At 42.4% G+C, this 12,759-nt stretch overlaps 1 protein-coding gene across 1 annotated transcript in view; it reads right to left on the reverse strand.

The window, feature by feature from the left end:
* Nucleotides 1–7,509: 7,509 nt before the first annotated feature.
* The window catches only part of FAF1 (Fas associated factor 1), a 156,717-nt gene continuing 151,467 nt past the window's right edge, over nt 7,510–12,759 (reverse strand). The window contains exon 19 of the mRNA XM_027649046.1: nt 7,510–9,770. Coding sequence (XP_027504847.1) covers nt 9,687–9,770 — 84 coding nt within the window. The 3' untranslated portion in view covers nt 7,510–9,686. The remainder of the gene's footprint in view (nt 9,771–12,759) is intronic.

Raw genomic sequence — 12,759 nt, forward strand, 5'->3', positions numbered from 1 at the left:
CCACAGAGTCATTTCGCTTACTCCCAGACTTCTCCGCCATTTCTCCTCCGACTCGCTTTAATACGAGCCGGAGCCGCGTCCCCCATTTCCTTTAATATGTGCTAAACTGAGCTAATTTTAATTGCATGTTTCAACTTTGCTAATTAAATAGAGTGGTCTAATTAAAAGTGACTAGGGAACTGTTTTAATTCAACCCTCTACTTTTTTAACAATCCATTATGCAACAAATCCAGGGTAAGCCCTCCCTTTAAAAAAGCTACAGATGATTGGGTTTTTACACCTTTTTACACGCTCACAATGGGGAGACTTGACCCAACATATGTAGCGGTGGGGCCGGGCCCCCCCCCGGCTCCCCGGCGGGGCATCGCGACCGGGCCGCCTCGCTGCTGCTGCCCCGCCTGAGCGCGGCTGGACCCGGGGGCTTCCCGGGGCCTCCCCGCTGGAAGTGCGGAGACTATTAGCCCAGCAGAGGTTAGAGTAGCACATCCCCAAGACAGCAGCCCAGGATTTGGGAAAATCGGGCTCTTTACACGCTTCATCTCTTCACCAAGTGCTCATTAGGTTGTTAACCTCTGGTTCACATGAAAGGGGCATGTGATGAATCCCCTCCCGAACAAATGGGCGCATCCCCCTTCAGGCACTGAACAAAGCCCTTAAAATAACTGCACAAGAAAGCCTTTAGTTGTTACTCTAAAATTTCTTTTCTCTGAGAGCTTGTGCCCATCCACACACACGCACACCGACACACAGAAAGAGGGGAAAAAAGCTCACATACGCAAAAATCCATCCATCACCCCCATCCCCTTCCTCCGTGTGCTGGAGCTAAAAATTAAAAATCCGTGTTTCGCCCCTCGGGCCTTTGGCGCTGCCTGATGTCCCCCGGGTTTGGCTGAGGCTCGAGCTGGGGTTTCCCAAGGGAGGGGAAGGAAATCTTAATCGCTTTAGCGGGGTGGGCGGGGGAGCAGCCTCTGCCTGTGTAGGGGGAAAGACACGCGCCCCAGCCAGGGACAGTTCTCTGTGGGAGCAGGGGGGGCTGTGGGGGTGCCCATGTCCCCCCCCGCTCTACTCTCCCCTTCTTCCACCCTCCCGGGAGACAAGCTGAGCGAATCCACAGCTGAGGAGCTGAGGAGTTTCCCTTTCTCGCAGGGGGACCGCGGCGAGGGCCGGGACAGCTCGGGGGGAGTCCAACGCCCCCAGAGCCCCCGGTCCCGCTCTGTGCTGGCAGCCAGGGCGGCAGAGCGGGTCGTGTCCTAAACCACACGGCCTCAAGCTCTGGGGCCAGCACTGCCCGCTCGGGGCTCACTGCCCACGGCCCGCCGGCCGGCCAGGGAGAGGAGCCTGGCTCGGCGTTCCCATCGTTCGCCTGCGGATTTAGGGCTCTTTAAGACCTTTGCTTTTCTCTCCCTCCCTCCTTCTCCCTCTCCCCTTTTATTTCCCAGCCCCTCGGGCATGGATTAAAGTGACAGACAATTTTCCCCTCGCACCTTATTGATGGCTAAATGCACTTTGAGTTAATGCGCGGGAAGGGGAGGGGGGGGTCCCGGGACCGCTGCGAAACCTCAGCGGGTCGACGGAGCGGCCGCGGGTCGGGGGCGGCTCGGCACGGGCTGCCCCGCTCCCTCTCCCGCATCACCCCGCAGGTGGCTGCGGGGCAGCGGAGGCTTAGCTGGGAACCCTCGTGTCCGCGGCGCTTTCCGTGGCACAGGAACACCCGCGTGTGCCGCAGCCCCCCGGCAGCCGCGGAGACACGCGTTCGCACTCACAGGCGCACGCAGGTACAGCGGAGGCAGCAGCTCAGAGACAGAATGACTCGGGAAAGCTCCGCTCCGCTAATTTACTACGGGGCGCTCCGAGAGGTTCATTAAAAAGGCTCTTGTCAGCTCCCTAACGATCCGAGGGCTTTTTAATTATATTTTATATTCCCCTACCCGTCTCCTAACTTCAAACACATGGTAAAAAGGATTTGCTGTTTTGTTTCAGGTAAAACCTAATAATTAAAATTCAGACCCCGTCCCATGCATCTGCTTCGCCTTTGCCAAATGAATTGAAGGGAGAGAGAAAAGCGATTTCATTGAGATCACAGATGGGGTGCAGGTTTTTGGAAGAAATTTGAGAAACACCATTGTCCAGAATCAAAACTCTATGTCTTGCCCCACAAAGGGGGCTGCTTTAAGCCCCTCAACTTCTATGGGGCTTGTTTTTTAAACTTTAAGTGTTCCGCACAATAAGCTGCCACCAAAATGTCACAACCACTCTGATTCCAAGTGTGTCTCGCTGCAAAGGGTGCAGAAAAATGAAGGGAGCAAAGGGAAGGAGTGTAATTAAAAACCCTGGAGCTCCCTCCTGCCTGCTGGGGCCCGGCGGTCGGTCCGGGGCGGGAGCGGTGGGGAAGTGCCCCCGCCCGTGGCAGCGGGACGGGCACCCCGAGGTGCGGGACAGCCCCCCCCGCGCTCCTCCCGCATCTGCCCGGCCCTATCCCGGCTCAGCACATCGGAGCGCTTCCATATTTTGGAGGCTAAATTGTTTCATTATCCGAAAGCAGAAGATTAAGCCTTTTATTTTTATTCGTGGTCATGACAGCCCCAGTCGGATTTGCCGGAGGATTCCCCCCCCCCCCTCCACGTTTATTGCCTCAGGAGCTCAGGAGCTGAACAATCTTGACGGAATGCGATAGATAAACACAGCCTATATCGTTCAAGAGACATATCGAGGGTATTTGCGGAGGGGCGGGAGAGCCGGTTTTACAGCATCATCAAAACGCACACGCACTTCGGGAAAAAAAATTCTTGTAATCTTTTTACAGTTCACATGCGAAATTTAACGGGGCCCATATACAAACACAGACTTCTCTTAAGTTAATGACGGACCATCCGCAATCTACCACGGCACCGTTCAGCCCCGTCCCCGCGCAGCTCTGGTGCGACCAGCCCCGCAGGACCGGGTAGCGCTGGGGAGATGCCTGGGCATGTGGATCCCTGTGTTTGGTTGGTTGGCCGTTTGGTTTTGTTTTGTCTTTTTCCCCGGAATGCCCAATTCTTCCTTGGCGCGCTCCTCGCCCCGCACCGGGCTGAGCGGCCCCATCTCCGCCCACGCCCGCGGGGAAGGGTACGGCCGTCGGCCCCACGCTGGCCAAGGACGGGCACCCGCGAGGGATTTTTCCCTCTTTCGGTTTCTCTTTAACCAATTTTCACTCTTTTTTGGCGGAGCCGAGCCGGGGTGCGGAGCCAGGGCTGCCGCGGAGGGTCCGCATCGAGCAGGGAGACCCGGGGGGGCGGATCCCGCCCGGCGCTCCGGTGCCCCTTGGATTCTGTCCCCGACGGCTTCATCCCGCCCCGGGAAAGGTCGGTCCAGTCCCGGGAGAGGCCCGGGAGGTGCCTTCGCTCCCCCTTCTGCTCCTCCATGCCCACATCTTCAGGGGGAGCCGGCGGCCTGAGGTGCGAAGGCGCGGTGGGATCTGTGTCCAGGTTGAGATTTATTTTTTTTTCTTCGGTGTTTTTGTTTGGTTGGGTTGGGTTTGCTACGTTAGACGGTTCTGCAACAGCCACACAACGTTTGATTTACCTTCACCTAAACCTTGAAGAAGTGTATTTCAGCAACGGAGTGTTTTCTGTAATTCAGTTCTAAAAAATACCTCCCTCATTTTTTCTTTATTAGATCCACAAAATAATTTATAAAGTTCCTCTCTATCGGTGAGCTTATAATTGTAATTAAAAAAAATTCCTTCTCCATTGCCACTCTTGCCTTTCCTTACACAATCAAAGTCCTAAGTAATCAGAGCAGACAAACGGGCAAACAGACCTACCTAAAGTGAAAAATAATTCTACCTACACATTAGAATAATTTTTAAACTCCTAAAATGGCTGCAACAGAATGAGGGATTTCAAACGACAACAAATTAGGTCTATCTGTAAATTTAGAAAAGGCAAGATCACGAGTAGGATACCACTGTTACAAGGTATAAAACACCTGACTGATAGTTACTCATGCTAAGGGGGACTGTGACAATAGGTTAAATAAAGCATAGAGGCAAATAAAATGGTAGAAACCACATTTCGAGGTAAATGAAAACATATTCAGTAGTTTACTAAATGATAATAATTAAAAACCAAAACAGAGTAGCATTTACTTTTAAGAAGAAAACTGCATCAAGAGGAAGATAACAAAGAGGAACTAAGTAACAGGTAAAAGAGTAAAATTGTAACCAAAACTATTTGAAGACACTGTCTTAGATCTTTAGAGTACACATATATCTGACTTAAAAAGACTACAGAAGGCCCACAAGAAGTAGCTGTGCCATGTGAGCCAGCACATTAAAGGATGTAATGGAAAGACAGACACAAATTAGGAAAACAGAAAAGCAAATCAGAAAATCTGTGGGAATTTAACTTTTAGAGGACACAGATCCAGAATTAAACAACTGATAGACCTCAAGGAACAATAAAGGTGTAAAAGATCATTAAAAAAAATCAGAAACAGGAAACCTGCCAGAAGGCAATTGGACTAATGTATTTTCAGGGTGTAAAAGACTCCTTTTATTAAAAATAGGCAATTGCAGGAAAACTAATCCAGTTGTCTGCAGTGGTGTTTATTACACTGGAAACATCTTTTCTTGAGGGAAAAAAAAAAGAGTATTACTCAGAGACTGAGAGCTGGAAGCAGCAAGCAACAGTTTTCATAGTGAGAAAGGATTCCAGCAATGTCCCAAGGATCTGTGTGGGAGCCCCTGTTATTCAAGGTACTCATACACCACTGTCCAGAAAAAGAGATCAGTAGTGAGCTGATGATATTAATGAATGGTAAAAACTAATGCAAGATGAGTGGATCGAAGGTGAATAACGATGAACTGTGGAATACTGTCACAACATGGAGCTGGGAAAACAGTAAATGAAACTCACTGCTAGTGAATACAACATAACGATCCTGTTAACCAGGAGTTTTATGAGCATAGGAACTAATGAAGCCTCCTTCTATAACCAGCAGTTGAATGACATTTTAATTGAATTATATTAAGGCTGCAGTGTGACTTCAGTCTTTATTACACATAAAAGAATCCACAGAGAAAAGCCCTGACTAAGGAGCAAATTCTCTGGTATCTAATGAGACATTAAACCCCGTTGAAACTTATCTTCCTGCAGGTAGGGTGCTCAGGCTGCTCTCACAAGTCTGGAGTGATTCATAAAGTCAGATCTAGAGTGAGACTTGCCTTCACCCCACCCACTCAAGGGGCCTTCATCTAGCTTCCTATTCCTTGAATTCTGGGCTGCTGGCGTTCACAAAACTTACAGAAATTTCAGACAGCAAAACCTTCATAGCATTTAATTTGTTTGAAATAAAACAAATAGATGTAAAATGCAAAGGCAGTAACAAAGTATTACAAATATTTTAAGGACCATGACCAATTTCATCCCACGTGAATCAGCAAAGCTGTCAGGGAGAGTAGCCCAGCCTTCCTCTCCTTATCGTCATTCACTCACCTAGAGCCACTTCAGCTCAAAAATTGCCCCAGGGAAAAAAACTGGTAATTTTTTAACTAGTTTGCCTGGTCCCAGTGCAAGATGGGGGCATAGGTGGCTCTGCTGGCAGAGGTACAGATCTGTATCAGATTAAATTGAGTATAAAACTGTTTGGATCCTGACACATTTACTGCTAAATTTGGTATTCTTCTGCCTCTGTCATCTGTGGGGAAATGGTTTCAGGTAGATAACAATGGGTCACACTGTGTACAGTGCATAGCGGTTTCTGCTTTCTTTCATGACTCTTCCAGAACAAAAAGTATAATTAAGGCTACTGCAATTGCCTTCTCTTTTATACAAGTAGAATAATAAAATTAAACTTGGCTGCAGAATCAACAGTCTCTCCCCCACGTCTTTTGTCCAAAAAAAAACCAATGAGTGCAATGAACATCCACTGGAAAGGGCTGGATGGCTCATCTCAGGCAAGCTGCCAGTCTGAAGATTGATGCCCCTGCTTGCACCTTCCAATAAGCATAAAGAATTCTCTACTTTGGCAGTCACACAGCTTTGACAGTGGACAGCACACACATTAAAAGCAGCTGTACTATGGTGGTGCTGAAGTAGCCTTCTGAAATGTCCAACACAGGGTCTCGTTTCTCCTCAGGCCCACAAGACTCACAATACTGGAAAAACTGAAGTGTGAAGTAAAATTCAGTGCAAACTCCTCCTCAGGAGGGGGCCACCATCGCTATTTCCAAATAAAAATGTACCCTCTGTTTTGTCAAATGTTGGAAGGTTTTGATGTTTACCTGGATTCATGGCCTGAGTGCTGAGAGCCCTCAGGGGTGGGACACACCCAGGACAGAAGAGCTGGAAGCCTTTGCACACAAAAGACATCTCCATCTTTAGCATTTCCTACTGACTGCTCCAAGCAGGATCTGGTTCTGCCTGGTAGTGACACTCTCATGTAGAGAGACCTACTTATGCGATTTGTCCTTGCTGTGGACCCCATTTTAAGGCACCAAAATCTTCCTGTGTATTGTTCAGGAGCCTGGACAAGGAAGTGCTTCAGTCCTGTCAGTCTCAGTCATCATGATCTGATTTTTCCCCACATTCAGAAAAGTGAAATCATATAATATTTTAGCAGAAATATCACTGTAATTGAAAATTTATTTTAAGTTTCTAGTGTCACCCAGCAGGTACAGTTTACGAAAGCCAAAGTCCTTTTCTGCTACATTGAAAAAAATAGGCAAAACCCCCAACAGAGCTCTGTTGGAAACTCCCTCAGCACTCCCACTAAACTGAAGAGTGCATATGCAGAGAGCAGAGAGACAACAATTTTGCTCTGTGTGTTCTCTAATAATGATTTCAAACATCATTGTCAACGGGCAGAAAGTTTCTCCCAAAGCCAGAGTGTGCCCCACCTTCAATTCACCCCAGCGCTCTGAAGGCCAGTAAGGAAAGCTGACACGTTGCACAGGATTCCTTTCATTAACAGTAATTCTTTAAGACTTAAAACTAATGCATTAATCACGTTAATGGTAATCCATTAATGTGAGGAACCTGCAGATAAAAAGGCAGAATCAAGGATATGCTCTGTAGCAACAAAGTTAGAGTTTTAGGGTAATACTGAATTATGAAATTAGAGTGACTAGAGGATTATCTGTGCCAGCAGAGCGTGTGAAGTGAATACCATGGTTTAGGAGAGCAGAAATGATGGCACAGAATATTAATATTTCTACACAGGGACTGGTTTGTATTGAGGGAAAGGTGACTCGAGATGGCTGCTTCTTGAAATTAGGCCCAAAGTATTTAAGGACCAAAATCATAAACTTTTTATTTAAAGAGCGATACACTTGTTTACTTTGTGGCAGAATGATCCCTGTATACTGATCTCAATATCTTTATATCAGAGGCAGTAATGCCACCACTTTGAATACTTTCAGGTAATCATCACTAGAACATTTTGATAATGACAGTGTATTTTGCAATATGAACAAAATGAGGGAAAAAATAAAAGAGTTTAGAAAAAAAAAAGGCCAACCAACCCTGGGAGTACTGACTTCAACAAGTTCAACAAATATTCAAGCCACATTTAATAACTTTATAAAACTAGTATCAAAGTAAAGAATATATAGTCAAAATACAGAAATAAAGTTGAGTGAGAGAAAACAGCCTGATGAGATCAAACAGAAGTTAAACAGATTAACATAAACAAGTTAGCTGAAAGGTCGCCTTGCTTCGTGTAGCAGTGTTTCAGCAATTCACCTCCTCAATAGCCAGCTTAGAAGGAAAAAAAAAAAGATATGCATCACTTTAAAATTCTGCTGTATGTATTACTGTGATTGTTTGTAGAAACAGCATCACCCCAATTTGCAACCCAAGTTAATTTCTTATTTAATAAACGTGGTGGATTTTTTTTTTAAAGAAAACAAAAGTTCAGAATGAAGCGTCTGCATTCAGTTTTCCATCACACATACATTTATCATTCTATTGGCTATGAATTCTTTTATTTGTGAACTGCAAATTATTAGGATTTGCTTACACTTCCAAACCTTTTGTTTGTCATAGATACTTCACTTCTAAAAGTGTCTGGTGTAGCACTCACTAATTACAGAATTATAAAAGGTAGAATAAGGCTTTCCCCGCTCAGAAATTTGCATTTTTGGTAAAGGTAACAATATATCAGCGTCACTAACACCCTAATAATAGGCATACATTTAATTTTATATCACCATCCTTCCAAAGAAAAAAAAAAGAAAAACTAAAAGACGTGTGCAACTGGTTTTTGCTTAGTACAAAATTTTCAAATCAGAACTCATTTAGCTACGATACACACAATAAATGACATACAAACATAGGTGGAAAACAATGTGCCAGGCTTTAAAAGAAAAAGAAATTTCATTAGCAGATGATGAATCTGTATTGTGCACTATCCTGCAAGCCCAGAGATTAAACTAAAAAAGAAGGAGAAAAAAAAAAAGAAAAAGAAAAAAAATAACTAAACCAGTTTTGATGCAGGTTTGGCATCAACTGCACGTTATGGTCTTACACTCGGTATGCTCATTCTATGGTTGAGAATTTGAAGTACCAGATTTTTCCACATCAGATAGCAGGTAGCTGGTGCATACATTTCAGACAAGAGAACTAGGATTTCTTTAATTTGAGAAGGGATCAATAATGTATTGTTAAAATGTCCAAAGTGTGCAACAATAAGGCAGATTTCTTATTACACCACCCCTTAAAATACCCATTGTTTGATGAACCAAACAAGGTGCTTTAAACCAGTAGAGTAATAGGAGACAAGCAAGTGCCAGAATGAAGGAAAACTGCTAAAATGGGAACTGCCCTTTCTTTCACAATGAGAAATAAAGAACTTTTGTATCTGGTATTTGAAAGGTTTTTAACAGCTGATATTCAATATCAGCTGATTCCTGAACTGTTGGCAAGATACCAGGTTTCTGGTACTGGCCATTTCTTATGTTATTTAAATATTCACATCATGCAATAAGCAGTTTCACACTGCAATGTAATGGAAAATACTTCCTAAACTGAATTGGAACCGAGACCCAAAGCAGAACCAGTAAATAAATATCTTGCATATATGTCAAACTATATTCTCCAAACAAAACCTTACATCTTATCAAAGAAGTCAGAAAGTACTAACAAAAATTATATGCTTTCTACTATAATACTGTTAAATTTTCATGGCTGAGAATGTCCCATTAATTTTTTTTCTGCCTTTTTAAATTAGTTGACAAAGTAGAAATTCAAACACAGAAATAAAATGCATATATATGAGAGCACTGGCTCAGTGAGATATCAAATATACAGCATTCTAGTGTCAAAAGTACAGGCAGAAATGTCCAAGAATTCTTGGTGAAAAAGGGGCATTTGAGGAGTAAAAAGTCTACTTAACAATCACTCACATTTTAACAGTGCATTAATTATAACAAAAGCTGGATGATAAGTGAGCAACAGAATCATAATGTTCAGTGTTCATAGCAGAACTTTATCCTCTGCTCATTTAAATGAGGTTGGAAACATATACTCATGTATGTGAAACTTTAAGTAGCTATGTTTTTTTCAATTTTTCAGGATTCTTGCAAGAGGCAAACTTGTGACATGGAATTGAGCTGGATGATAGTACAAGGTGGTGTTGATAGCAGTCTTCCTCTCGACGCTGTGCCTCTGGCTTATCAAAGGATGATTAGTCCTACAATCTTGTTTGATCTATTCTTTTGCCTCTAGGAAAAGGGTTTCTTGAGGATACAGTTTTACCTCCAGTAATGATTTATTTGGATCCAGCTGGGTCACCTGTAAAGACATGAACACAAAGATACGTGTAAGTAAACTTTCTTGAATTGTTTATCTTCACAGCACAGATTTTCTCTGGGAAGGTTTTTGAGTCCCTCCATCAGTGTTTACTGAAGTTTTGAGTATGATTTTCCAGGATGCAGATTAAGAAATATATATGATATTTTCTGCTGTTGTTATTATTATTATCAGAAGTATTATTTTGTAATAACAATAAACAGAATCCCTGACATTAATTCCAAGAAGATCTGGTTCTCTACCATAAATGCATGAATCTGTTTTTGTCAAAGTAAAGAACTTTTCCAGGGATTACTAGAACACATGAGTTAAGATGAAAAATGCAATTGTAGCCCTAGATAAGTATCCTAAAATTTCAATCAAACCGATGGTTCAACCAGTAGATGATTCCATCATTGAAAGGGGAAATTTATTCTCCTTTTATTTTCCTACTCCCTTTCTTGCTCCAATTCACATGGTGAACTCTGATGCTTATCAGCCACCTTTAGGACCCCAGGCTGCGAGAAAACTCTTCACTTTTAGTTGTTTGGTTATTTTTCTGTCACACCAGTGAGTCTAACTGGTGAACACACAAGTGCAGCCAGCACGAAATCCAGTGTGAGGTGAGTAGCAAAAGCACCAAGCAACAAGCAGAAGGAAAAGCAGGGCCCTCCTCTCTTCACTGGGAGTGAGATGCTAAATCAGGTCACTGCATGGTGAGGCTGCATCTCAACCCATGTGATATTTACTATGTGTGTGTGTGTATATGTGTATATATCTATATATAAGCATTATAAGTACTGTGTGTCTGTACATCATTTATACAGACTCTTAGGTGTGCACAGTTGTATTATAGGATTGTTTCCCAGAATCCTGACTCCTCATCGGATTTGTAAAGGTATTTAGGCAATCACTAGTGCAGGTGGGCATACAAGAGAATTCCACTGAGAGTTAGATGCCATGCCATTTGGAAAATAATGATACAGGCACTATCTGCACCATTAGTACCACAATTCTTCAGCATTTGGATCCTAGCACCAAACTCTGAAAGCTGCTCAACATCCTGACTATCCCATTACTGACTTTCACTAAAGGCATATAAGTAATTCTCAGTTCAGAGTCATCAAGAAACTTTTGTGTTCAGGATTCTACTTGTAAGCCAGATTGCTGCCTATAGGATAAGTCTTTCTATGGAAATAAAATTTAATTTTAAGTATTACATAATTACATATATACTTATACAGACAAATTAATGACAAGGGTCTCAGTGTCCTTCAGACATTCAAGTTTACATGCCAATGCTGTGACACCCTTCAGAAGACTACTGCAAAGCTTCATGTAGAAAGATGAGCATTATTTCTTTTAATCTTACCATTTTCTGATATTTCCCTTCCATCTTTAAACTTATTTTCTGTGGTAATTCTGTTTTAGTTTATTCTGCTGTCTGAGCACACACCAGTTATGTTTCTGAATAATAGATTATTAGTCTATAAGTATAAATGCAAATGTATGCCAATAAACATTTTCCACAGTTAAATTTGTTTCATCTACGACCACAGCATGCCACTGCTTTCTAAAAGTGTTTTTTGAAAACATTAGGGGTCAAACAAACCGAATACTATGAATTAATAAGAAATGTTAATGTAATTTTTCTTAAAAGCATAACTTACTAATCCTGTTATCAATTAACAAAACTAGCATTGCTTCTTTCTCTCCTCCCAACTAAAACAAGCAAACTTAAAATATATTTGCATTTCTATTGTCTTATTGAATAATTAGAGAAAATTTATTATTTAAACAAACATTCAAAGCTTATCACTTCCTAAGTCCACTGAAATAAGTGTAATTTCACCTGACTGCAGCAGAATTTTTTAAAAAATGACAGAATTAAAAAAGCCAAATCAAACCCAAAAACCAAACAGATGCATTATTTTCATTCCCAAAGCAGGAACGCATTTTCTTAAACTTTATGTACCAGGGTGAGCTATTGCTAAATGTCTAGAGAGAAAAATAATTTATAAAAACCAGACTCAATTTTAGATTCCTATTATCTACAGTCTAATTATGCATTCCTGCACAGATGCTGCTTAAATTATTGAAAGGTTATTATCTTCGAAAGCAAACCCGTTACGTAAAAAACAGCCAAAGTAGTGCATTTAAGTTTGTGATTACAGGAGTATGCTAATTAAGTATCTTGTTGCATTTTTTAATGTTTTGGTATTCTGCTACAGTCCTTTATTGCACATAAGCACAGAGAGAGAAGTAAAGAGGGGTCTGTGCAATTCACGGCATGTGAGGTATCGGGCACCTGAGAGAAGCAATTTTCCTTCTTTTCAGTTCAAGCCTGTATTAAATCGGACCTCTCTATTTTCAAATTCTGGGGTTTTCCCTTTTTTTTTTTTGTAGTTTGTTTTTTTGTTTTGGTGTTTGTTGTTGTTGTTTGGTTTTTTGTGGTTCTGTTGTTCTGGTTTTTTTTTTCCTTCCAAAAAAACACCAGGAAAGACATAACAAGTCTCTTCTACATTCGGAAAAAATAAAATCTGAAAAGCAAGCCCAGGCATTGAACACAATCTTCCAGACTGTAACCACGTGGAAACCTGTTATTCACTTGAGCGTAATTCAAGATACATATCCTAGTTTAAGGTTTGCAAACTTCAAGTGCTTTAAATAATAACAATGCATGATGTCCCTTCCTCAACGTCTCCACACTTAGAAGGTTTGCTAGAGAAGGTTTGCTAGAAGCCTTGTGGAGTACCTGCAGCACAAGGACTGTGCAGCTTTTACCCATAATTTCAGTGTGCTGCTTAATTCACTGAGGGACAGCAGAGTTTGCAAATGTTTACACCATTACCCAATTAACTAACAATATGGCTCCTGCATCTGTCAACAAACAAAGCTGTTGTTGCTTTGTTTTAGCTCCTTGGCATTTTCTGTTCATATGGGTCGCCATTGTACTTAATTATCACACCACAACCCTTCTGCAGCTTCTACT

This window comes from Corapipo altera, unplaced genomic scaffold (genome assembly GCF_003945725.1).
Source record: "Corapipo altera isolate COAL_440 unplaced genomic scaffold, ASM394572v1 112, whole genome shotgun sequence".
Lineage (NCBI taxonomy): Eukaryota > Metazoa > Chordata > Aves > Passeriformes > Pipridae > Corapipo > Corapipo altera.